Source organism: Podarcis bocagei (genome assembly GCF_964188305.1).
Source record: "Podarcis bocagei genome assembly, chromosome: 7".
Taxonomy (NCBI): Eukaryota; Metazoa; Chordata; class Lepidosauria; order Squamata; family Lacertidae; genus Podarcis; species Podarcis bocagei.
This window is the reverse complement of record NC_138132.1, coordinates 53,730,785-53,758,190: the sequence shown is the minus strand read 5'-3', so window position 1 is coordinate 53,758,190 and position 27,406 is coordinate 53,730,785. Positions and strand designations below refer to the sequence as shown.

General features: G+C 44.1%; 1 protein-coding gene across 1 annotated transcript; it reads right to left on the bottom strand.

Annotated features, from left to right (window-relative positions):
• Nucleotides 1-34: 34 nt before the first annotated feature.
• On the bottom strand, nucleotides 35-26,000 carry LOC308590915 (dual specificity protein phosphatase 22-A-like). The gene is made up of 9 exons (XM_081201303.1): nucleotides 25,848-26,000; nucleotides 24,824-25,154; nucleotides 24,545-24,649; nucleotides 19,698-19,731; nucleotides 18,333-18,415; nucleotides 14,735-14,784; nucleotides 9,648-9,722; nucleotides 4,572-4,743; nucleotides 35-877 (listed from the first exon to the last, which is right to left on the bottom strand). The coding sequence occupies exons 3-9, from the start codon at nucleotides 24,563-24,565 to the stop codon at nucleotides 665-667; spliced, it is 648 nt and encodes a 215-aa protein (XP_081057429.1). The 5' UTR covers nucleotides 24,566-24,649; nucleotides 24,824-25,154; nucleotides 25,848-26,000; the 3' UTR covers nucleotides 35-664.
• Nucleotides 26,001-27,406: the final 1,406 nt, after the last annotated feature.

Sequence of the window (27,406 nt, the reverse complement as noted above, 5' to 3'; positions counted from 1 at the left end):
AAAGTGTGTGGTTAATGAATGATTAACAAGGAGATTTGTAAACGCCCTGCAAGCAAATAAGGAAGAATGTTTATTGTGGTATAAGCTCCCTACAAAGAACTCAGAATGAATACTCAATAAAGATTGGATATAACCTAAACTCTGTGTAATCAGAATGAATGCTCAATAAACAGATTGTCTGGAGGACCTCAGAAATGAAAATGCCTGGACTCAAGCCAAAAGCCCTCCACGTCACTTGGGAAAGCACCCCCAATACCAATGAGCCAGTCAACTTCCATCTGCTCATCATGCTAGATTCAATGTTGTTGTGTCTCAAATTTCTCTTCCTGGAAACCTCATCTTTGGCAGTAAACCATCATCTCACTTTCTCTCATTGACTTCAGAAAGCCCACAATGTCTGTGCTAATCCCAACTACCAGGGGCGCAACCCAAAGAGAAACAACAGATGCTACCTAACAAGGCCATACAACAAGCCTGTGGCAGAGGCGGGGGTGGGAAATAGAGTGAGTTTGACTCTGAACCACTGAGCAATGCCGACTGCACCCACAACATGTCCAAGATGCAGCTGATCTATTCACTCCTCACCGTGGGTCAGAATAACTAAGCTGTGTTCTCCTTAAAGAGATAACAGGCAGAGTTCTTCCAAGTCTTTAATGAGCTCTTGCTATCTATTCATCCACCGGCTGTGGCTGCAGCTGCTGTCATAGGTGGTATGTGGCTGAGAGCTGGTTTGGCTCGGGGCATTGATCCAGTTAGTTTCTCTGAGTCCACCTTGCTGCTGGTTTACTTTCTCTTCTTGCTGGGAAAGTAAGCACTGCAAGTCCTCTTGGTCACTGAGTGGGTTCTTGCCATACTCCTGCTGAATCCAGGCCCTGTACTGTCAAGACAAAATCACGGAGAAGCTGCATAAGATATGAAGGATGAGCAAGGACAATGCAGGTAATGCAGGTAAAACCAGTTGGCACAGTGAAGCCTTTCCCAAGTTGGTGCTCTCCAGATAATTTGGACTACAACTCCCATCAGCTTCTACTGGCTGGGGGCCAGTGGGAGTTGTAGTCTTAAGCGTCCAGCAGGCACCAGGATGAGGAAGACTGGCCTAACAGGTGTATGTCAGAAGCACGTGGCCTTATACAATTATGATGAAATGACAAGTGAATGCTGTAATCTATTTTGCAAATGGATTCTCACTACATTGTTCAAATAGCCACCTAAGTGGGGAGGATGTCATTGCCCACAGCAGTTTCTCTGGTTTGTATCCCCTGCCTTATGTTATTATTAGTATCCTACTCAATATCTCCTCTTTCTCCCCTCCTCTCTTGTCTACTTGCTGTGCAAAAATATGACAATTAAAAAAAATTGGAAAAAGCAGCAGCTGTGTTTTAAATGCAGAGTCATTGCTGTTTGGTTTTGAGCAAGACATTTGAGCTAGTTAAACAGGGGGGCAGGGAAATCACACTGTGTGTAACCCTGTGTGTTCAATTCAACTCAGAATAAAAGTTGCAGGAACTTACCTAAAGCCATGTGAGTAAAGAATTAGGAAATAATGAATACATAACCCTTACAGCTGATTCCCCACGCAGAGAGGATCCCTTGTGAGCGCCACCTCCCACGCACAGCCGTGCTAATGGTCCCCTGATCATTCATGTCCTTAAGTGGGCTACCCCCAGCCCATTGGGGGACTTCCAGTGGGATTTTTTTTAAAGATTGCATGTAATAACATATCTTCCCTCTGGGCCATGGAAATCTAATGCACAACTTTTATTCTTTTAATCAGGAAAGCATGCAATGTTTTGTTTCAAGGCGGAGGTGCAATGCTGCTAGCTAGTCACACAGTAAAAAGGAAACTTGGTTTATTTCCTATCAAGGACTTGCAAGTAAACAATGTGATCCATAACCCCAAACTGCCACAAAGTAACCGATCCTGCATTCACGGCAAAAGTCAAGTGTCATTCTGCTTGGGTGGGTGGGGGACTCTGCTTGGCTTGCATCCTGCGTGAGACTTGGTTTTTTGTTTTACTAAGTCTTTGGCTTTCAGGAAAGTTGCCTGTTTTCTAGAGATATTTTTAATGTGTATTATTTATTTGTTTGTTTGTTTGTTTAATGGGTGATGTTTTGCCTGCTTTTTGGTAGGTTCCGATCTTTGCTAGTTTTTCTTCTATGAAATTGGTATTTTGTGGTGCAACCACAACAATTCTTTAGATTTCCAAATGTGCCCCTGAGCCCAAAAATGTTCGAGGACCTCTGCATATTAAACTCTCTGCTTTCTCTGCAAAATAGGTTGTGGGCAGCATACCCATACTCAGTTACCCACTGAAAGCCAAGGCTATTAATTTCAACGGAGACAACCCTAAGAAAGCCATATAGACAAGAGGGCACTGCAAGTAGCTTAGGCTTCTGTCTCTCTTCCTGGATATCTGATAAGGGAGTGGTGGAAACAGTAGCTGTCTGCTGGAATGGTTAAGCTGTGTCTCCACCTACACACAATCTGTGTACCTGTAAATATAACGCAAACATTGCAAAGGGGGGGGAGGGGGGAGTCACCAGGACCAGTAGCCTCCTTCCCAAGAAAACCAAACAAAGGGAAGCACCTGTCCCTGGAAATCTTCACAGTGAGGGTAAGCACAATGATATTGCTATTTTTATTTCTCTTATCTGCTGCTTTGGACATGCTTGTCAGTTGGAAGCCAGCCTCAAAAAAAATTTAAATACATAAACTGCCCGAGAAACCAGAGATAAGCTGGTTGGCTTTGCCCTGTGGAGCAGAACATCAGTCCTCCACACCCGAGTCTCGCAGTCTCCGCCCACAGATTAGCTGCAGCACAGAGTGACTTTCATTTAGAACTGAAAGTGAAAGTGGTTCTTGCCACTTTCTAGAGACAAGAGGAGCCCTGTTCAATCATATCAAAGGTCAGGGTTGCCACCTTTGGTCAGGCCAAATAAGGGACTGGTCGGGGGGAAGAATTGGGGGGCTAAAAATTACTTTACCTGGTGCAGAAGTGACTTCAAATCAATCCATTACAATTGATTTGATATGGGCATATGGGCCTACCTCTCTCTCCTCCACTGGACTAGGCCCCTGCAAACTGCTTCTCTTGCTCTCCAACCCACCACTGCTCCCCTGCCCACCCAAAACCTGAAACTGCACTGTAGCAGACCTATGCACTGCAGACCCCCTCTCTTGCTCTCTGCAATCCACCCTCTGCCTCCTGGAAGCCCGCAAGCTGACTACAAAGGCAATCAGGGACGGACCCGTTACTATTTCTGCAGCAGGCAGGGTCCCTGTCTCCAGTATCTTATAGCAAATCAGCATAAAAGGGGAGCTTTTTAGCTACTGAGAAGAAGTATTCTCGTCCTTTGTGCTGATTGGAGCCACAGTGAAAGGAGGTGAGTCAGCAACTGAGGATTGGCTCCTAGGGTCACTCTGGAAATGGCGCTCAGGAAGAACAAGAGTTCTTCTGTATGTTCCAAAGCTTAAGCATTTAGGAGCACAGAAACCATGAGGTCCAAATCATTTGCCCACACACGTGCACAGAAAATAGTAGATCTAGCTGAAATACAACACAGGGATCTGCATTGATTGTTTCAGTGCATCCCATATTAGTATTATTGTATAATTATAAGATTGTTGCATAAACTTAGAAGGTTGTATAATGTTTATGACTATCATGAAGGGACCCTGCACAATTTACCACTACACCCATTCGTGTGACAGGGATATGGTCTGGGGAGAGTTCCAAGGTCCAGATAGAGAGGCCACATTAGGCCCCCTCGCCTGAGGTTTCCCAGCCCTGCCCTTTCACATAGAACAGATCTGCATTATGCCCCCAAACAAACAGTAGTAGAGTGAAAAGGGCCAGTTCATATCTTCAGCAACCAAACATCCTTCCTTGGGGAAATGTTCGGTTCTGCGAGGCGTCATGCCTGATGCCCAAGTCAGCTGAATTCATGGGGGATGCCCAAATCAGCTGAATTTGTGTCCTTTGGGGGAATGCCTGGCTCAAATAGTTTTTGCAAACTGTGGTACGTTTTTCTCCGAAAGCCTTCTTGTGCAGCACCACCTCATCTTTCCACCCTCCTTCAGCCCACTCCTCAGCATGGGATATTCTCAGAATATCCTGGAGGTTCTTTATTTTAAAAGAAAGCAACAACTTTCTGAGAAGGGAAGTTAAAGCACAGGGCACTAGACCCATAAATGTTGGGAGTCAGGAGGAACCTGCGGACAGTCTCAGCTGTGGGACATGCTCACACTGGGTTTCCTTGGGGCACTGGGGGAAAAAAACATTTGTTGCAAAGAAAAAGTACTTTCACTTGCTGTCTCACTGTTCTTCAACAATCAACTTAGGTCCAGGACACCTTCGAAGGATGGCTGTATTTTGGTACAAGTATTGTTCAGAAAGTGTGAATTAGGAAGATTTGCCTATCAGTGCAAAGTGAATCTGATTCCTCTCTCATCACTGTGTGAGAGAGGAGCAAGGAAAGAGCTAACTTTCAGCTATCTCTGAAGACATGAGCCTGTAAATGTTGCTCTGAAGTGCCAACTGGGTTAGTAGACCAGCAGCATGAAGCCTTACCTCCTTGAGCAGAGTGACTTCATACTCCTGAAGCTGTTCCTGGAAGCCAAAGTTGGGGCTCACGTAAGAACGGACAGCTTTGGTGGCTGTCAGGCACTCTTCCCAGCCAAAGTTAGTGACCGTCATGAGATAGGCCACCAGGATGGTGGTGCTGCGAGACACTCCAGCTAAGCTGTTGAGCAGAAATAAAGGAGCAATGTTTTCAATTGGGAACAGGAGTGAAGAAAACTCATGTTAGGATTGTGCAAGACCCCCAAGTCTTGCTTCCTCCACTCTTGGACATATTCCCAAGTTTGTACATGCACTACAGCAGGGGTCTGCAACCCGCGGCTCCGGAGCCGCATGTGGCTCTTTTACACCTTTGCCGCGGCTCCGGGGTGGATACTAGCGAGGGGAGGAGGCGCATTGTGCGCCCCGACACTCCCCACTGTGGCGGGCGCTGTACTGGCTGTGACGTCGCATGGGGGCGATGCGTGCGTTAGTCACGCACTGTCCTGACGTCACCTTCCCACCCGCTGTCAGATCGGACATGAAGGTAAGAAACAATATATGCAGTGTTATATTTGTTTTAAATGTCGCAATGGTTTTGCGGCTCCCAGTTTTTTTTTCTTCGGAAACGGGTCCAAGTGGCTCTTTTTGTCTTAAAGGTTGCAGACCCCTGCACTACAGCATTCATGCATCATGGAATTCAAGATCGATGCCCCCTTATCAAGTACTGTTTTGCATTTTGTCACCTAAATGTTAGGCTATCAACAGCTGCTAAATACCACGGCTCTATTCTACCTCCTTTTTCAGAGACAGTATGCTGCTGAATACCAGTTGCTGAGGATCACAAGTGGAGAGATTCTGCATGTATTCAGGTGTGGCATGTGGCCTTCCCATAGGCATCTGATAGACAAGATGCTGGACTCAATGGGCTTCTGGCCTAATCCAGCAGGGCAGCTCATATTTTCTTGACTTTATTATTAGCTTTCAAAATCCTTGAGTCTTCATTTATTTATTTAGAGATTTCTAGCCCATGCATCCAGTGCCTGCCTGTGTAATATGCAGAGTCACTTACAACAGTTTAAAGTTATTGTGTTTTGTTGTTGCTGCTTATTGCATTTACCAGTAACTTTATACCATTAAAAGTTTCAAAGTGACTTGACTAGCTAAAATATACAGTGGTACCTCAGGTTAAGTACTTAATTCATTCTGGAGGTCTGTACTTAACCTGAAACTGTTCTTAACCTGAAGCACCACTTTAGCTAATGGGGCCTCCTGCTGCCGCTCCACCGCTGGAGCACATTTTCTGTTTTCATCCTGAAGCAAAGTTCTTAACCTGAATCACTATTTCTGGGTTAGCGGAGTCTTTAACCTGAAGCATATGTAACCTGAAGCGTATGTAACCACTGTAACAGATAATAGCAATGTAAAACTAGGAAAAATTAAAACCACCAACAATATAAAATATATAAAATGCTCATCCAGCAATGTATTACTAAGGACAAGTCCTATCCACCCCACTAAAAGATGAGCACCCCCGTAACAGGCAAAATTAATTGCCGTAATCTAAGGACTGGGTAAACAGTTAGGGCTTAGCCTGGTGCCTAAAGACTGACAAAAATGGTGCCAGGTACATCTCCCTCAAGAGACCATTGCTCAGACAAGGGGCCACCACTTAAAAGGCCTGTTCTCACAGGGTACTTCTAATGGCAGTTTATTGTGGACTCTGTTCTGCTCAGGGCTGCAAGCTTTTTACAGTGTCCATATGACATCATCCTCATCAAAATGCCAAGCAATATTATTTCTTCATTTACCTTTTCTGCCGGAAATTTGGTAAGTTAGAAAAAGAATACTCCTGAAGGAGTAAATCCAGATGAAATGGAGGGGAAGGATATGGGATGGCCTTATGATGGGGGCGCTGTTGTGTAGATGCTGCAAAAAACGGACTCCACCATGAACTGCCATGTGGCAGAACCCACAGCATCAACAACATAGATTTACAATGCCATAAAGGCAGAGGTCACAGATTAAACATGATTATTTTTTTATTTGATTAATTTTATGACTCACTTCCCATGGAGCATATCAAAGCAATTTCAGAATTATTAGTAGTAGTGGTATTAATTTCCCGACTCACCCTTCACTTTCAGGTGCCAGGGCAGGTTGCAACAATTTAAAAATCAGCATTAAAAACAGTTAAAACAAATGGCAGTCACAGGGTGGGTCCTGAAAACACATGTCTCAGGTGTCAAAGGCCAGGGTAAAGAGATGCAATAAAAGCAGGCAGGCTACAAGAAAAGCATATAAAGCAATTACGCATATTGTTAAAACAAGGGCATTTTATATATATATATATATATATATATATATATATATATATATATATATGCAGGTTTTGGTGTCTTCGGGTGTCTTCCCGTGTAAGAGTTGGGGTGTCTAGGCGACGTTTCGTCGAAACGTCGCCTAGACACCCCAACTCTTACACGGGAAGACACCCGAAGACACCAAAACCCATATATATATATATATATATATATATATATGAAAAAAATTACATGTATAAAAACTTGACATGATCTTGGTGTGACTCTTGGCTATCAAAATGAGAGACAAGCAGGGAGAAAAGGCTTTGAAATGATGGACATGGTTGATGACAGATGCTGGGAGTGGATTTGACAGTGAGAGTGGAGTGGCTCATCGCCCTTTTGAAGCCTCTACTTGGCTAATGAAGCCATTGGCTAGGATCCAAAGAATGGGGCAAAATGAAGGAGGCAGAATAGAGGAGTGTGTCTAGTCGGCAGCGGGTATCTTCATGCTCCAGCCCCACCCTCTGCAAATGGTTTCTGCACAATCCACATGATACATTGACTGGTTTGTAAAATCTAAATAAATTTGCTGCAGCTTGCATAAGGAATCTTTTTTGGGGGGAGTAGCTAAAAGCTGCAACAGCATGCCAAACTAATCCTTCAGTGCTAGCTGAACGGAACAAAAGCAAGACCTGCTTCTTTAGCTCAAGCCATTGGTGCTTTCAGAATTCCAACGATAACATCCAGCTTTAGGGGAAAGCAAAAGGTTGTTGACAGTGCAATCCTATCCATGTCCACTTAATGTAAAAGTATGCTCACTTTACCATCTTAGAGCTCAACAAAGTTGTTCCCTGTGTCCCAGGCATTTCACACCTCTTCCCTCCCTCCTTACAACTGTTCACATCAGCACCAGCTTCAATTCATCTCTGTTTGTGTGCACACCAGGGAGCACTGACAGAGCAAAGATGTCTTTACCCCATGGCAAGAAATGAACTAGGAACAGCTTAAGGACTGCAGTCAGCGAGTTGCTCGTTTGAGAAACTACAGTGCCAAACAGTAGTACCACAGAACAAGAGATACATATGCATTTTGGATAATGTTGTGTGAGCATGGGTGAAAAACCCAGCACTGGAATCATGTAAGTGCACAGCAAACAGGAGTATGAACACAGCCCAGGGATGCTTCCAGGCTGTTGCTATTTTCTGGTGGGATTGAATCACATATCAGCAAATTCAAGTTGTGCAAGGGAAGTTTATTTGGAGCTTCTGCACACAAAAAAATTAGACTCTTTGAAATAAGGAAAGTAATGGGAAGATGCACAGAAAAGTGTGGGATAATGTTTCCTTGATGAAACAACATCTGACCTCCCCACAAACTACAGTGGTGCCTCGCAAGACGAAATTAATCCGTTCCGCGAGCCTCTTCGTCTAGCGGTTTTTTCGTCTTGCGAAGCAACCCTATTAGCAGCTTAGTGGATTAGCGCTATTAGCGGTTTAGCGGCTATTAAAGGCTTAGTGGCTATTAAAGGATTAGCGGATTAGCGGCTAAAAGGCTATTAGCAGCTTAGAAAAGGGGGGGGGCGAAAAAAAATCGGAACACTTGCAAGACGTTTTTGTCTTGCAAAGCAAGCCCATAGGGAAAATCGTCTTGCGAAGCAGCTCAAAAACGGAAAACCCTTTCGTCTAGCGGGTTTTCCGTCTTGCGAGGCATTCATCTTGTGGGGCACCACTGTAATCAGAATGAACTATCAGTGACTACCGGGTGTCATCTAACCTCCCTGCAAACAAATCAAGCTGAAAGCTCAATAAATTTGTCACCTGGAAGTGGTTGAAGTCCCGCTACATTCAATACGGCTTCCTCCTGAGTATACATAGATAGGATTGCAGCCTTTATTTTTCTCCTATCTCAGTCTATATTAAACTCTAGCAAATTTGTGTGACCTAAATGTATGTATATCAATCAATCTCTTTATAATGATCAATGACCAGTATTCAAAAAAGAAACTTTGTACAAATTTATAAAATAAAATAAAAGCATACAAAATAGAGAACCATAACAATAAAATTACTAGTAAATGTACTGTACTGTAGAACACCAGTCACAAAGAACAGAATTGTGAGTTTGCTAAAATTCATCCCTGGTAGGTATTTAGCCATCCTGGAAGAGGTGAGTGCCTTGTGATCTAGAAGCATAAAACACATCCAAATGCCCTGGGAATTTCCAGTAAGAATGTTAGGTATATCGTGAGGAGAAGAGCAATACATAAGAGCATGAGTTGTTGAATCTTCCTCTCCCAATTCACAGGGACATTTACGTTGACATTAGGGAATTCTTTGAAACCTCCCCTCCAGAACAGCTGGTGTAACAGTATTTAAATGTACCAGAGTGAAGACTCTGTGGTGTTTTGGAACAGAGAGCAGATAAAGATGGCTGACTGGTTTGTAGGATTGAAGTGCTCTGTCAATTAAAATGTTATTTGAGGTTAAACCTAGATCATTTTGGCATTCAGCATCTGCAATGTGTTGCCTTAGTATTGTTCAAGCCATTTCATTTCCCAAAAAGATAAGATAACTCATGGAAAAACCCATAACGCTGCCACTTTTCAGACGACGATTGTTTCAAATGAAAATCATCCTGCAAGGTTAAGGGAGCCAGATCAGTTGAGTATGTATGTATAGTTTAGGAATGACTGCCAGCAGGTTTCCAGAGATATATAAATGTCCATATACATATATTATAGTGTGCTCCCCATCCTGAAAAGGAAAGGCAGAGAAAAGCAGCTCACCAATGAATGAGACATCCTCCTCCATGTAGCCGACATTCATGAATAAACTTGATGCACTCCTTGAAGTGTTGTATCCTGAGAGCAAAGAAGAAAAATTAGGAATTGTTTGCCCTGAACTAGAGATGAAGGTGAAATTTGATTCAGCATGTGATCCAAATCACAGCTATCCTTCAAAAATTGTTACTCACCCAAAATTTTGTGATGCAGTTCTCCAATGGAACAATGTTTACAAAAATGCATATATTAGGGGAAAGGGTGCAAATAAATGAAGGTATTAATGAAAATACAATACAAAGATTAGGGGAAATTAGGGGAAATTGCTCACAAAAATGTGGGCGTGAGTAAAAACTGCATGTAAAAATGTGTTTATTAGCAGAAATTTGCTTTGACGTGCTTTATATTGTGTGTTTTATATTGTAAACTGCCCTGTGATCTTCAGATGAAGGGCAGCATAGAAATTTAATAAATAAAATATAAATAAATGAACTGTCAGCACCCTAACAAACAACAGTTCCCGGGATACTTTGGAGGAAAATGGGAGTGTTTAAAATGATATGATACTTCTTTAAATGTATGGTGTAGATTTGGTCTAGGACTCAGGGTCATAGAATCATAGAGTTGGAAGAGACCACAAGGGCCATCGAGTCCAACCCCCTGCCAAGCAGGAAACACCATCAGAGCACTCCTGACATATGGTTGTCAAGCCTCTGCTTAAAGACCTCCAAAGTAGGAGACTCCACCACACTCCTTGGCAGCAAATTCCACTGTCGAACAGCTCTTACTGTCAGGAAGTTCTTCCTAATGTTTAGGTGGAATCTTCTTTCTTGTAGTTTGGCTCCATTGCTCCGTGTCCGCTTCTCTGGAGCAGCAGAAAACAACCTTTCTCCCTCCTCTATGTGACATCCTTTTATATATTTGAAAGGATATATCAGTCATCCAACTCAGTCATCCAACTGAGTAGATCTTAAACAAACTAAATGAAGTCCTTCATCACACAATGCATTATTATTAATTCACAAACTCACTACCACTTGATGTGATGGTGGCAACTGACTTCATATTGTCAGTATGTTGCAGGATAGATTGAAAGTTAGAAAAGTGACAAGGAAATGCACTGGAAAGTATGGAATGAATGAATGACTAATGGGAAGGTGTAACAACACCCCTCAAACAAATCAAGATGAACATTCATTGCCGTATAACCGCCCTGCAAACATATCAGAATGAATGTTCAATAAAGACCAGACCAAGTCTAACCTCTGCATTAGCTTTGTGCAAGCCAATCAGGAAGAATGCTGAATAAATTGGTCATCTGGAGAACTTAGATGGCTTTCAAATGGAAATAGACAATTTCATGGAGGAGATGAGCTTTATCAGTGGCTCATAGGTGTGCTGGTAGCTAAATAGAACCTATAGAACTATACTGTCCAAGGGCAGCATAGCTGTGAATGCCAAACGCAATTGCAGGAGAGGCTTGTAGACTTCCCAGAGGCATCTGGTTGGTGAAAAGGTGGCTGCTGGAATAGATGGATTGATGGTCGGATGAAGAAAGGAAGTGCTGTAGCTCAATAGCAGAGCACATGAGTAGCCTGCAGAAGATCCCAGGTTTAATCCCAGCATTTCCAGGTTTTAGACCCCTGTCTAAAACCTTGGAGAGCCACCACCAGTCTGACTCAGTATAAGACAGAATTAGGCAGTATAAGACTCAGTCCCCAAGGACGTGCTCTATGGGGAACTGACTTCAGGCTCCAGGCACATTGACAGACCAACTCTGTGTTACAAAGATGTCTGCAAATGTGACATGAAGGCTGGCAACATCAACCCTGCCCTGTGGGAATCCCTTGCAGTGCCTGGAGAGACAGACAGACAGGTTGTGTATCCATAGCAGTGACCAGATGAGGAATGACTGTGAAGTGCTCAGGGAGAAGAAATGCCATGGTACATCTGCAGCAGCACAACTAAATGCCTTCGTCTGCCCCAGCTGCAACAAACCATGTCTGTCCTGTATCAGTCTCTACAGCCACAGCAGGCGGTGCACTCCTCCATTGTCTACCGAGACAATGCCAAAAAGTGTAAGGCATCTGTGCAAGCCTGCACCCTCCTAAGTCTGCACACAAGGGGCACAAGATCACTGCATCACATCACTGAGAGTTATCCACACCTGCAGTCAGATCTGTGCACGTTCCTGCCCCTCCCCCTTCCCTTTCACCCTTTGGTGCCACTCCTTTGATGCTGGCAAAGGAACTGACAGCACCTCCTTTGACCTTCACTTATGAAAAGGAAATGAAAGAAAAATGAAACCAAACAAAGGTGTGGGCAGTGCCAGAAGCAATGCCAGTAAAGAGGCACTTAACACTGTACGTGGCAGTCAGATTTCCTGCTTGATGATAAGCCTGGTAAACTTGAGGCATGCTGAGAAAAAGGAGACTCATCCCAGGTCCTTGACACCTCAACAAAAGGTGTTTCCATTCACAGAAATAACACTCAGGTACTGTAAAATCCCCTTCTCGATTTCTTCACTCTGGCCTGATGAGAAGTGGATGACGAGGTAATGAATCCTCTCAATTTGGTAATCTATTTTTAGATCCTGAGTGCAGAATTGTTGTTTATTTAAAAGTCAAAATGGAATTGTTGTTGCTGCTGCCAGTGGTGTAGTTTGGGGGAGCCATGGGGCAGTTGTCCTGCACACAACATTGTCAGGGGTGCAAAATTTCAATACCCATTGCTGCCTCAGTACAGCTGCCCACTTTCGTCCCTGGGCTCCATTGAAAACGGCTTCTCCATGAGAACCAGAAAGTGACCTTTCCATACAACAGAGTGACTCTTCTTTTCTTATCTCTGAGGCTGCAATATCCTGGGTGATGTTGACACCATTAGGCAGTTGAACGCACATGCGTACTCTGTCCATTTCCCTCTCTCCTACCCACCCACTACCCACAGCCTCGGGAGCTGGCTACCCACGCTACACCACTCGTTGCTGCTGTTCTTGTTGTTGTAATAATAATTAATTTTCTTCTCTGCAGGATGCACACACTTTTTATTTCAGGCATTTTAAGTGAGTTTTTCTGATGAGATGGCTAGTTTTAACTGATCTTAAGATATACTAGCAACCTCATACCCATTGTTGCTCAGGAATTCTAAAAAACCAGTGCAGTTTTGAAATCCTTGGTTAAAATCAGTGCAGTTTTGAAATCAGTGGTTACAATCAGTGCAGTTTTGAAAGGTTCAAGTCCACCATCTTGATTCCAAATGGCACCCAATTGTATCTCAGCATAGACAAAAACCCACTCTTCGATCTCAGGAACTATCATGTAAAATTAGGTTATGGTATCTTAGGAGATGTCCAGATGTATAGCAAACAAGCAACTTTCCACAATATGCAGTTCATGCTGCATTCCTATTTTACCCAAACACATATTAAGTGGTACATGCATTATTAAAATAAATAAATGACCCTACAGCAGTGTGTAGTTTTCTCTGTTTTTCTTCTTACAGGAGTAGCACCTGTTGTGCCATGAATTATAAAATGTTTCATAACCCCTGGTTGGAAGTTGGCTAGTATCAAACAAGCTATAGTTAAGATTAACCACAGTTTGGAAGACACAACAAACATGGCGGGGGAGAAGCTTCCAGTCTCCTGGTGGTAGGGCTGAAGGAGAAGAGGAGGAAGTGTGAGAGCCAGAGGCTACTTGTGGGTCTTTTCCATCATGATCAGACATAGCACCCTTTATCTGCCCTACTCCACTCATGACCAGAATGGTTAAAGCACCTCCACATGGTTTTTCCTCCACTCTTTCACTGCAAGTTTGTGAATGTAAAAAATGGTACAGTCATCATTCTGGACCAATTTACAAGGAGGAGGAGTTTGGACTTGATATCTCGCCTTTCACTCCCCTTAAGGAGTCTCAAAGTGGCTAACAATCTCATTTCCCTTCCTCCCCCACAACAAACACTCTGTGAGGTGTGTGGGGCTGAGAGACTTCAGAGAAGTGTGACTAGCCCAAGGTCACCCAGCAGCTGCATGTGGAGGAGCGGGGAATCTAACCCGGTTCCCACATTACGAGTCCACCGCTCTTAACCACAACACCACACTGGCTGTGGTTAAGGCTGTGGTTAAGATCACCAAGGCTGTGATCTTGCAGGTGTGGCATTAAAACCTATTGGAAAGCAAGAGTGGGTGGTGATGGGTCACAACCCCCACCTTTAGCCCACTAACTACGGGTCATTCCAAGTCACCCAGTCTCATTTGGACTCTTGGCGGGGGGAACCTTTCTAAGTTCACCAGGATTGTGAAATTCAGAGTCTCATGCAATGTGCAGAAAATAACCCCTTAAGAGCAAAACTTCCTTCCTGTGGCCCATTGCTTAGAGGCATGTTATGATTAAAAGAAATAAGAAGGGAGGGGAATAAACAAAACACCCTCTCCCCCCCCCAGAAAAAAAACTTGCTGGAGCAGGACTTCTTTTCAAGCTTCTCAGTCCCCTCAGAGGGAACCTTTAGTTCAGGGAAGGGGCCCTTTCATATGAGGGGGTAGCTTTTCAGTTGACATTGAGACACTGAATCATGTGCCCATAAAAGAAAAGACATCAAGTCATGCTTTGTGTTGGGGATAAAGAACCATTTTCAGCCTGAGGGCCACATTCCCTTCTAAGAAGCCTTCTGGGGGCCACATGCCAGTGATGGGCAGGGCTGGAGGCAAAAGTGGGTGGAGCAACAAATGTGAATTTTCCTTTTTTACAGACAGCTAGTTTCTACACACTTTCACACTGTCTTTCATTCAGTGAAACGAAGGGCGGTGTCAGAGTTCAAGGACAAATTCGAGCTTAAGCACTCAAGCAGAGTCAATGAGTGAATGATGTGGTCTAAGGAAATGAGGGCATGGCCAGGGAGAGGCTTGGAGGACCACATTCAGGGCCCAGCCTGAGGTTTCCCATCTCTGCTCCATGCACTAACATAATATGGATCAGTGTGTGTTGTATACAAAACCAGTTTCTCTGATGAACAACAAGTGAGGAAAACAGGATTGCTCTGTAAGAAAGCTAGCATGTTTGCATTGTATACAGGCTGAAAACCCTGAGAGAACTTACAGGTTTTGATTCGAAGAGTCTGAGGCTGATATGCAGAGGTAGGTCATGTCCTGTGAAAAAAGAGACAAACTTTACAAGGGACTTGTGCATTCCACTTCATGCAGGAGGCACAGCACAGGAAACAAATGGTGGAACATCTGCTATTGTTCTGTGATAGTCCTCAGTGTAACCTCAGATTTGTTATTTGCACTTAGCACAACCTCATCTGATTAAGAGCCAAACAACTCATTATCTTGGAGCTCCATTTTAGAAATGTGTACTGACCATGAGATCCAGTTCAGACCACAGCATTGTAAAATAAGCTTGATTTGGCTTAGACTAAAGTGGAGACTACCTGGTCTAGCTCTGGGGTCAGATTCTGCTTCATTCCCTCCACCACCAGGCACAATTGGGGAATCAAAACATGGCCACAACTTTTTCCCCCTTTTTGAAAGCCACCCATTCAGATGAGAGGCATATTATTATTATTATTATTATTATTATTATTATTATTATTATTATTATTATTATTACCCACAGAAGTGGGTAAAATTTGCAGACATAGTAACCCATCCAGGTTCGGGGCACTTCTGTTGGACAACTCTAAAATGCTGTCATTTGAAAAATAATAATTGTGGCACTATGGAAAACAGCACTATTTGTATGTCTGGGTCATCAAGGTGCTCCAGGGCTCCCTGCTTCAAACTGTGCCCCTATGATGCTTTCCTTTACAGAGCCCCAGCATAACAGCTAATTATGCCCCAAATCTGCATTACACCCTCTGCACCAGATTGATGGAAGAGCTCTGATCTGATGCAGCCAGCCTGATGGAAGAGTTCTAGGAAACATAAAACCTTGCTCACTGTTTTGTGGTGCTTTAATCAGCCCTAATGAAGATGGTTGCTGTCAGATGACCTGTTAGTTGAGCATTGGCCCTGATCTGTTTGCACTAGGTCTGCGAGGACGCTAAGCGACATCAACTGCTTGCTAAGCATTCATTCCGATTTGCTTTCGGGAAGGTTAGAATCATAGAATTGTACATTTGGAAGGAATCCCAGGGGTCATCTAGTCCAAACCCCCTGCAATGCAGGAACCACAGTTAAATATCCCAGGCATTCCACTGCATCTTCCCATCACTTTTCTCATCCCCATAAGCCTAATGCTATGGTGGAACAGGTTTGCTGTGCAAGAGCACCAAATCAGTTTAAATGTGAAACCTGAATACCGTCATACCTTGCATCCTGAACATCTTGCGAGTCAAACATTTTGGCCCCCGAATGCCGCAAACCTGAAAGTGATTGTTCCGGTTTTGTGAACATTCTTTGAAACCAAAACGTCCAATGGGGCTACCACGGCTTCTGGTCGACTGCAGGAGTTTCCTGCAGCCAATTGGAAGCCATGCCTTGGTTTCCAAATATTTTGGAAGTTGAATGGACTTCCGGAATGGATTCCGTTCGATTTCTGAGGTACCACTGTATCTCCAGCTGAAAGGACCTCAGGTGGCAGGTGATAGTGGAGAAAGCTCTCTCTCTTCCCAAGACCCTGGATAGTTGCCACCAGCCTAAGTAGACAATACAGGGCTGGAGAAGCCCATGGTTTGAGCTGGCATATCACAGCTTCCTATGTTCAGATGCAGAAAAAGAGAGAGGGCACTGATATAGTCCAAATTAAGCATCAAGCTAAGCACACCACAGAGCAGAGGCCTCATCCAACTTGAGTCTACCTGCTACTGCTGCACAATTTTCAGATTGTTTTCTATTGGACCAAGTCATTCCCAACTAGGTTCATCTATACGTAGGTTGTGGCTTTTGGGGGGGGGGGACACAACACCACTAGTATCAAAAATACTTTTTGCGGACAGTGTTGCAACACGTTTGCAACAGTAAAATCTTCCAGGCAGTTGCTAACCTCTCCCTCTCCTGTCCTCACCCCACCCCATCCTTCCCAGGCAATCACACAACAATACACATCAGGATTAATTACTATTCTCCACTGAAGCTTCCTCCCACCCCTGCTCACTACCAGAGATGGGACCCCCCCACCCCACCCCCATGCACACTCTCTCAGCATTTGCTGGAGGGCTAGGCATGGGAAAGGAGCTTGACTCTGCAATTCTTTTTGCCAGAGTGACAAATTGCTCAATGCACCCGTGTGTTTCCAGTTCCCCTTTTCTCCCTGGCCTCATTCACTCCATCATGTTGTAAGACCTCTGCGCCCATTTGCCATCTGTCTGGCATGTCTGCAGAGATGCGGTCCAAGCAGCTGCGGCTTTGGTGAGCGGTTTTTGCTCCCTGCATTTGATTTTTTTCCCCCCCTCGATGACATTAGTCAGTATCTCTTACCAAGAAAATGGCTTTCATGGAGTTCATTTTCTAAATAAATACATACTGTATTTTCTTGGGAAGCAAAGCAGCATGTATCGCCTGGGCAAATTCACCCACCCAAAACAACACCATCAGTACACACACACAACTCTCTACAGCTGTATTCAGTCATGTGGTTTATTGCATTAGTTTTACTGGTTACAATGCCAGCACCTCTATCCTGATTTCTAACATGTCTTTTAGGCTACATTCACTCAATAAATTTAAAGTGCTATCATGCCACTTTAAACAGTCGTGGCTTGCCCTAAGGAATTCTGGGAGGTGCACCTTGCCCTAAGGAATTCTGGGAGGTGACCCTTTCCCTTCAAGTGCTGAGAGCTGTTAGGGGAACCCTGATTCCCCTCACAGAGCTACAATTCTCAGAGTTCCCTGTGAAGAGGAGTTGATTAGTAAACCACCCCAGATTTCTTTGATGGAACTCTGACTGTTAAAGTGCTTTAAATGCAAGGTGTTAGTGTGGCCCTGGAAACAGCTAACACAGAAATGAGCATTGAACAGCTGCTAGATTTCCAGAAGTGGTTCTTTGGCTGTGTGAAGTATCACATAAAGTGTGAAAATTATCAGGTAAGGAAACATCAGGGAAGCAGAGTAAACTGCTATTAGCAGCAGCTGCATCAGAACATCAGAAGGTGCCTTGTATCAAGTCAGATAATTGGCGCATCTAGCTCAGTATTGCCTATATTTAAATTGGAGAAATGCTAGCCAGTCATAGAATCACAGGGTTGGAAGGGACCCTGAGGATCATCTAGTCCAGAGGTTCTCAACCTTTTTGAGTCCACGGCTCCCTTGACCAACTGCATTCTTTCTACAGCACCCCAGTATGACCAGTGGTCGAGGATGATGGAAGCTGTAGTCCAGCAACATCTGGAGGGATGCAGATTCCCCATCCCTACACTAGGCAAATCTGGCATTACAAGACGACTGAAAGCAAGATTTGTTAATACACAGTATGTGGAGGGAGGTAGGTTTGGGAAACCTAGAATAATCATTTCTGTAATTGCACTGCCCTCTACTGGCTTGTGACATTTCATAACTTCACCACAGAAATAATTACCTTCATGCATTCACATTTTAGCTGGGGAAACCAAAGAAATATGAATGAATGGGGTGGGAAATGGCCTGCAGCTGGGGTCCCTAAAGCATTTTATATATTTTCCAGCTGTCATGTTTTAAGTAATTGGATTCCTCCTTATTGCTATGATCCAAGATGCTCCAGATTTCCTCTCCGTACTCACTTCCAGAACAGGCTTAGCATTGTTATGCACCGACAAGATGTGTGTGATCCCATTCTTCACTAAGTTCTCTTTGTCCTCAGAATCTGGAAAGAAAGAGAGACTTCTAAGATCCAAGATGAATAAAAAGGCGCATTAGTTCATAACCCTTGCTTTATTCCAGCAAAGACCAAAACAAGATGTTACATAGAAAGATGTGTGTAAACTTTCTCCCATTTTTTTAAGGGAAAAGCAGCCTCTGGAAGCTGCAGATTTATCACCAGAAAAGTGCTATGGAGGACTTGACCCTTTCCCTTCCAGCCAATCCAAAATCTCTCTCAAGTAAAGATATTGGTACTTATGTGTAGCATCTACTTTGGTCCTTGTGTTATTAAGCAAGGATTTGCCCACATGTGGACATTAGTTAGCTGTTCATCCACTTCTCCACCTCCTGTTGCATTAAACCACAGCAGTCCACCCACACATATATTAGGAGCAACTTCAGTCTTTCCCATTCACAACAGGAGGCATTCTGTCTTGTGATTGTCCCCACCTTCTAATCTGTTGATTCTAATATGTGGGCTGATTTTATTATTATTTTTTCTAGTGTGTATGTGTTTGCAAGGAGACTGGTTGGCTTTTAATACTGTTAATTTGTTGTGTGATTTTTATTTTACATTTTTGTTCTTGTTTTCTCTCTTTTCGAATACTGTATAAGACCCTTTGGGGAAAGCACTTGATAAGCGGTGTATAAATAATGCAAATAAACAACTACAGATTAAACTAAGTATGAAGAAATTATGAACATGCACTCTTGCTTTATAACATTAAATCATGTGGATGGATGCAGCCCCAGATTAAGACCCTTAGTGTTAAATAGTGGGTAGAAATAGTGGGTTGTTATTATTATTATTATTATTATTATTATTATTATTATATGTGGACCTGAGTGAAAACTATCTACAGTATCCCTCTGCTGGCCCAGGGTGAGAACTTCAGTACATAACACTTAGAAGCACTGAAAATATTGTTGTGCCCTCCCCGCCCCATATGTAACTCAAAATAAAGCAATGCTAAACCATAAAATGAAATTTTGTTTTTCAAAATGGCACAGAACTTACCTGTATGTTAAAATGGCACATATGCCTTGTGAAACACATGGTTCCCTTGCATTATATCAATCTATGTTAGTAGGACACTTCCTGGCCTTGGTGGGAATAAGTAATAATACTCCTAAATCTATAACAATACATACACCATGCAAAGATGAAACCAGCTCATCATTCCACAGTTGTACTAGATTCTAGGAGGAGGAGGAAGCAGAGACCACATACACTGCTCATAATCAACATCTGCTAGGAGACAGGCAGAGTTTGAAAAACAACTTACCCCTGATGTTTCCAAGGTACAGCCCCCCCACAACCTGAAAATAAACCAATAAAAATAATTAGTGCTGCAGGCACTGTCCCTTGTGAACGAGATCCTCCTGGGCTTATTTTATTTACCATATTTTTTGCTCTATTAGACTCACTTTTTCCCTCCTAAAAAGTAAGGGGAAATGTGTGTGCGTCTTATGGAGCGAATGCGGGCTGCGCAGATATCCCAGAAGCCAGAACAGCAAGAGGGATTTCTGCTTTCACTGTGCAGCGATCCCTCTTGCTGTTCTGGCTTCTGAGATTCAGAATATATTTTTTTTCTTGTTTTTCTCCTCCAAAAACTAGGTGCGTCTTGTGGTCTGGTGCGTCTTATAGTATTTCATAAACTTGATTGTAAAAACAAAAAAACAAGCAAACCTCAAAGTGGTTTACAAAAAGATAAAACAAGAAAACATAAGAAAATATTACAATATTTTAAAACATAAAGTTAAATTACTAAAAATAATAATTAAAATTCACACTTTCTATGCATCTGGGTAGGCTTAACAGTAATGTTCTTTAGAGGAAAAGAGATGAAAGTATCTGCCTATTTTTGTTCTCTTCATTTCTCATTTTTCCAATCTTAAATTCAATTCTCCACATTTCTACAAGAATGGTCTCATTTTTAAAAAAAAAAAATCTCATGGAAATTCTTCCACATTTGGGGAAGAATTTCTCCTGGCACATTTTTGCACCCAGTTTTGAGTCACATACATGTTTTTGCATAGAATTGCTCATAATGCATTTTGGTATATGTCCATTAATGTATTCATTTCTATATTGTTCTCATATTGTTTCAGGAAGTGCAAATTTGATAAGTTCAGCTTTAAATGTGAATGGAAATAAATTCCTCCCCAATCCCTTCTCCCAGAGCACACAGAATGAGGACCAGTATCTACTGGTAGATCACTGAATGATTTGCAGTAGACCAACATGGATTTCTCCTCCCCTCCCCACCCAATTCTTTAACCATTGCAGTAACTTCCCAGTCCCCAAACTCGGCTTCTGAAATGAAGAAAGCATGAGAGGAGAGAATTCTGAACAGATTTTGGGGGCAGGGCTGTAGCTCAGAGGCAGAACATCTGCTTTGCATGCAGAAGGTCCCAGATACAACCCTCAGAATCTCCAGGCATGGGCGTAGCCAGGATTTTTTTGGGGGGGTGGACTTTTGGGGGGGGCAGGACTTTTGTTAGTGGGGGCAGAACTAACGTGATTGGTTAGTTGGTTAAGTATTTCTATTGTTTTGCTTTATCTGATTGGGGGGCAGCTGCCTCCCCCTTGGATACGCCCATGTCTACAGTCAGTGTAGATCAGTCAGAGCTAGATGAACACATGATCCAACTCTGCATATCTATCTATCATCTATCTATCTATCTATCTATCTATCTATCTATCTATCTATCTATCTATCTATGCCAGCTTCCTATGAGAGGACTGTGAGCTCAGTTCTAGGACAGGGGCATAGATTTGGTGCCTTTTAAAAAGCAGCATTCTTAATCCTTCGCCCACTGCCAGCCTCACAGGAAACACACCAAGCGCCAGGCAACCTAAACATCAGGCCTTCCCGGTGTGACCTTTCAAACAGACACGGCTTGGCTTCACACCAGCAGCAAGGGTCTGCTGTGGCCCAGAGACGCCATGGCTCTGTTTTGCGTTTCTATAGCAGCCAGCACAGATCTTCCAAACAACTCCACTACGAGAGACGGCATCCAGGGCAGGCACACACGAAGGTGCTATTTTTAAATGCTTAGCTCGAGACATCTGAACAAAACAGGCCCCCTCTCTCTCGTTCCTTCCTCCTGCTCTGAAGAGCAAAGAACAATTACAACGTGCTGTGTTCTCCGCCTGCCTCCTAACAAAACAAACTTGGGCAGTGTGGTATAGTGGTTAGAGTGTCAGACTAGGACCTGAACGAGTCAGATTTTGTAGAAAGCATTATGACAATGAGCTATCCTCCATGGTGGGTGGTGCCTATAGGAGCTGGTAGGGTGTAAGACTGGGAGCACAACGGTAGGTGGAGCCAAAGCCAGTGGCAGATGCAGACAATTACTGTACTGAGCCAACTCATTCTAGTTTTGCCCTCATCCTCCTCCCTGCTGTGTTCTATAAGGGCAACATTGAGACTAAGGAGGAGGAAGTTGACAGGCAGGGCCACCCTCCTTAGTCTGGTTGGAAGTAGGAATGCAGGCAAGTAGGAGCAGGCTGAGTTTGGTGGGACAGTGTCCCATTTGCCCTAATAGACCTGCCTCTGCTGAATATCTTGCCTACCTTTGCAGGAAAGTGAGCCAGCCAGCTGAGAAAACCTCTTGTCTGCAATTATTTCAATCCAGAAACAGGGAGGTCGGCAGTCTCTGATTTGAGCAGGCATTTTTATCTGGGTCAGAGGATCTAATTTTAATTCAGTAAAGCTGTGACTTTCCCTGTACAGGCAGTAAACTGATCCCACTGCCAGGCACCCAGCTGCATGTTAAACAAATAGTTCTTCAGTGAGTTGTTGTTGTTAAAAAGAATACCAACCAATATTGCTGAATGTCTTCTGATAAAAACAGGAGGCTGCAGCAAGTGTAAGGGGGGTGGAAGGCTCACCAAATGGGAAAAATAAACTGTAGGGAGTTGGGAGCTCTCTGGAGACACAGACCAATAGTTTAGTAATCCTTCTAACATCCCTGCAAGGTAGGCCATTGTTGTTATCGCTCATATTGCGTGCAGACAGGGAAGGCTGAGGGAATATAGTTTGCTTGGGGCCACTGTAAATTCTTCGCAATAGGCAAGTATTCCTCTGAATTACAGTGGTACCTCGGGTTAAGTACTTAATTCGTTCCAGAGGTCCGTTCTTAACCTGAAACTGTTCTTAACCTGAAGCACCACTTTAGCTAATGGGGCCTCCTGCTGCCGCCATGCCGCCGGAGCACGATTTTTGTTCTCAGCCTGAAGCAAAGTTCTTAACCCAAGGTACTATTTCTGGGTTAGCGGAGTCTGTAACCTGAAGCGTATGTAACCTGAAGCGTATGTAACCCGAGGTACTACTGTACCAGTTGCTGGGAATCTCAAACGGGGAGAGTGCTGTTGTGTTCAGGTCCTGCCTGCTCGCTTCCCAACTGGGGTATCTGGTTGGCCACTGTGAAGACAGAGTTGGACTTGGTGGGCCCCTGGCCTGATCTAACAGGGGTCTTCTTGTGTCGCGAAAAATTGAACTAGCAGCTTCTCAGCTCATCCTTCCATCCAGCACTCTTCGATGGAGCAGCTGGATAAATTTACACGATGGACTTAATAGTCTTACAGCGATGATCAGGTGTGCTGCTTCAATCGTGGAGCTGATGATCAATGCTTCTTTTCCCTCTACCCTGCTGTTCCATGGCTTACAACTACCTCTGCATCCCTGATATGTTAGAGCCATGCTCACCAAGGACCACGTGAAAATTGCTGATAGTTTACTGCTGAATGTTTTTTCTGTCTGTTGTAGCAGTTGTGATGCATTGTGCTAGATACTGTATGGTTTTTAATTGTATTTTTATTGCTTGCTTCATTCATTTATTTATTATTGCATTTATATCCCACTTTCTTTTTCTTCGGAGAGCTCAAAGTGGCTAACATGGTCCTCCCCTCTCCATTTTTTTATTCTTACAACAACCCTGTGAGGTAGGTTAGGCCCAAGGTCACCCAGCGAGCTTCAGGTCCTTGAACCCTGGTCTTTCAGGTCCTAGTTGGACATTCTGAGCACACTGGCTCAGTGTTTACTTTTTTACATTATATACTATTGTTTTACAATTTGCAATCAATCAAACTGAATTTCTAATGAAAGAAGCAATAAACATACAATTGAAAATCAATATGACTACTGAATGCAGACATGCTTTGAAAGACTACCTGAGTGAAGTTTCTGGACCACTGGTGGTCCACAGTTTGAAAACCCCTGTGTTTAAGCAAAAAGCCACCCAAAAAGTTGGTTTTGCCACCCCGATTAAAAATATGAAAGTGTGCATCAGGCATAGGCAAACTCGGCCCTCCAGATGTTATGGGACTACAACTCCCATCATCCCTGACCACTGGTCCTGTTAGCTAGGGTTGATGGGAGTTGTAGTCCCAAAACATCTGGAGGGCCAAGTTTGCCTATGCTCAGACTCACTTAAATCACAGCCACATTAATGGATAATTAGAATTTGCTGCTGCTGCGGTACTAACACATACCTGACAATAATGAGCCAATTTTTAAGGTAAAAATAATAAAAAACATTTACATGCCTACCTGGCTGCCACAAGATTATAAAGTGTTTTTAAAAAGGAAAGGAAGGGAGGACACTGGGATGGCCAGCATCAAGCCTGTTCAGCCCCAGCATACAGTGCCTGTTTGCTGCTGCTTCTATCCTCGTCATGGGAGGGGGAGGGCAGGAGACTGGACTTTGGCCCTGGGGTGCGGCCCTGCTGCACCACCAGCTGCTCCACAACCGCTCAAACCGAGCCTTATTTCTTTGACATAAATTGCTTCACTGCAGACTTCCCCAACCTGGTCCCTTCTCGATTTTGGGGGACTACCAAGTCCCATCAGCCCCAGTCGTGCTAGTGCAGTCTCGTTGGCCAAGTGTCCAGCCAGGACCCAGGAGACCGGGGTTCAGATCCCACTCAGCCATGAAACTCATTGGGTGACCTTGAAGGCCAGTCCCTGTGCCTTTCAGCCTAACCTGCACCACAGGGTTGTGGTGGGGATTTAATGAGGAAACAGTGGGATATAAATGCAACAAATAAAATAAATAAATAAATTTACCACCTTACCACCCCCAATCCCACTTTTTGCTAAGTTGCAATGAACCCTAAGGATTGTACCTTACTCATACCGGTCCCCATGCCACTTTTGAGTTCCTCAGCAGGCAGGCTCACACACAAAACCCACAGTTGCTCATTCCAGTTCCCCTGTTTGTCACCAGGGCACTGCAAAACATAAGGAGAGAAAAGGGAGGGAAACACCCTTATAACTGAGACTCGCTTTCCTCCTCTGACTCATTCCGAAAGGTGCGTTTATCTGCCGAGGAGTGTTATGGGCCAGGAAGAGCATGCGCTGGTTATTATGGGGTGGGGACTTGCAGGAAATCTCCGTACACTTACCAGCTCTGCTGCATCTGAAGTGGGAGGACAGAGTACCAGGCAGGAACTGACACACACAGAGAGAGAAGCAGCGGCGTTAATATTAAGGGTCACAACAGGACACAGAGGAATAGGGACTTGGGATTCTCATCGAGATCTGCAGATCTTACGTCACCAGCTGTGACATGGGATCCTTGGTCAGTTGCTGGCGGACTCCTGTGTGGGGCATCGATGCTTGCCACACAAACACACACACTCCCCTCCCATCTCTGCTTCATGAGTCACTGTGCTACAGCTGTTGCTGCCAAGCGAAATGTCTAACATACTGTTGCAATGCAGAGGTTCTGCCTTACTGAAATAGACAAAAACAGGGGAAATCAACATCAATCTAAACAAACTTGGGGAATGGGGGGGGGGTAATGGAAACAGTTATCCCCCAGACTTTGCTTATCACAGAAACCCTTCGACATCTGCACTTCTCTGGATTTTGCAACGCAGCTACCCAGCCCAGTAATGTGCACAGACATTGCACTGTGTGCAGGCTTGAGTCAATGTATATATTGATATTAGGGGCTCACCCCCCCCCCCCGCTTGCTCTGTCCAACTCTGCCCACCCATTTGCCAGCCACCCTTCCCCCACCCCTGACCACCCTTTACCCCTCACCTATCCCCTTGCCTCCCCACCACCACCAGTTTGCTCCCAGCCCCGTTCTCTTTTAGAGGAAAGAGGCACTTCACAGAGTGACTTGCTAAACCACTGTGTGAAGCACCTCCTGCTTCCATTTAACCTCCCTTACATTTTTATGTATAAAGGAAGAAAAGTCATGTACAAAAAAATGCATTGCATTGTGGTTTGGTTTTGTTTTTTGCAAAAATGTGTATACTTTGCATATAAAAAGGTGTTAGGGGGGAATAGGCTGGAATTTCATGTTTTTAAAAAATATGTTTTTAAAAAAAGATAATTGCAAACTGATACAAAAATGTGGAAAACTGAACTTAGGTTTGGAAAAATGAGAAAGTAAAATTGTCATTTGCCCATTCCTACCTCTCAGGTAAAGGCTCCAGTTCGGCTGCTCTGGAGTCGTGCTAAGAGCTTCCTCGGAGACAGCAGCAAAGCGTCATCCGCCAGCAGAGGCATCAGCTCCTTTCTGCTGCAGTCATGCTTTCTTTGGCCACGATACCTTCATTCATTCCTTGCTTGCATCTTTCCAAAGCCAGCCTCCAAAGAAAGGAAGTGGGAAAGGGACCTCTGTTTTGGTACATTATCAGGATTCACCTGAAGAGGGTGCTGTTGCAGAGGCCAGGCCGCCTCCCTCACTGGGATTTAGAAAGCAGGTCAGCGACTGTAGAGTCAGTGAAGGCAGCTAGTGCTATTTTCAGGCACAAGCCACCGGGCAAAGCACTTCAGCTCAGAGGGTAACCTCCCCCACCCAAGCGATCCTTATATTGCTAGGCTGCAAGGGATGAAGGACGCAGCTGTCTTATTAGCTGACCTGCAAATCCCTAGCACCAGGGAATGAACTGCAAAATGCTATTCACAAGAGAGGCGGTGTGGTGTAGTGGTTAAAAGCATCAGACTTAAGAGCTAAGTGCCAAGGGCTGAAATCCTGTCCCTTCTCAGCCATGCTCACTGGCTATCCTTGGGCCAGCCATGGTCTCTTAGCCTAACCTACCTCACAGGACTGTTGTGAGGAGAAAGTAGGAGGGGAACCCTGTACACAACCTGGAGCTCCTTGGACGAAAGGTGGGATATAGATGTAATAAAATAGTATAAAGGGGGTTGACAAGAGCCGATAGGGCTGATTCACACATATGTCAATCCATCCCTGGAATGCTACAAAATTTAAATCTTTCCCATGCAGTAATAGTGACAGGATCATTCATGGTCCCGCAGCTGTATTCTGCAGATGTGAACCTTTACAGCTATGCAAACAGCCTGTGCGATCTATAGTAGCTTATGGCTTTTGTTGCTGTGCATGAACAAGCATCAGTCGTGTTCACTTTCACGTCAATATGCAGGTCAAAGGAAGAACAGCAGGAGTGACCCCTCCCACTCCCTCCTCTTCTCTGTGCATTGATTCTCTGTGGAATTTCAGGGGGGGGGGAACCTCCCAACTGACTGCATGTACTACCTCCACACACAAAAATCTGGTATGAGAGTTCCATCAGAAGCACTAGAGATTATCTGTCATTAGGCCTGCTCCTATCTTGGATTGTTTCCGAGTTACACTAAAGAGCACCAAGGTAGTAGGAATTAGCATTCACAGATGGATTTCTCAAAGTAGTGTCACGACATCTAAAGCTGCCTGTAGAGGCAGATTGCAACATAGATCAGATCTAGTGCAATGTAGATTTCAAGTTAATGATATTCTGCAGTCATATTTCCTTTTGCCACCAAAGTGACTTATCACTGCCATCAAGCAGCTCCCTTTGCCAGCTCAGCCACACACATACCCTGTGGGAAGCCAAAGGCAAGGTGTTGCCAAGCTTTGGGAAGGCTTCCAGAAGGTCAGCCCTCAGGCAACACCTTTGCTGCATTGCAGTAGCAGAAGCTGCTGAGCACTTGGTGCAGAACTTGAGCTAATTCAGGGCAGCAGCATCCGA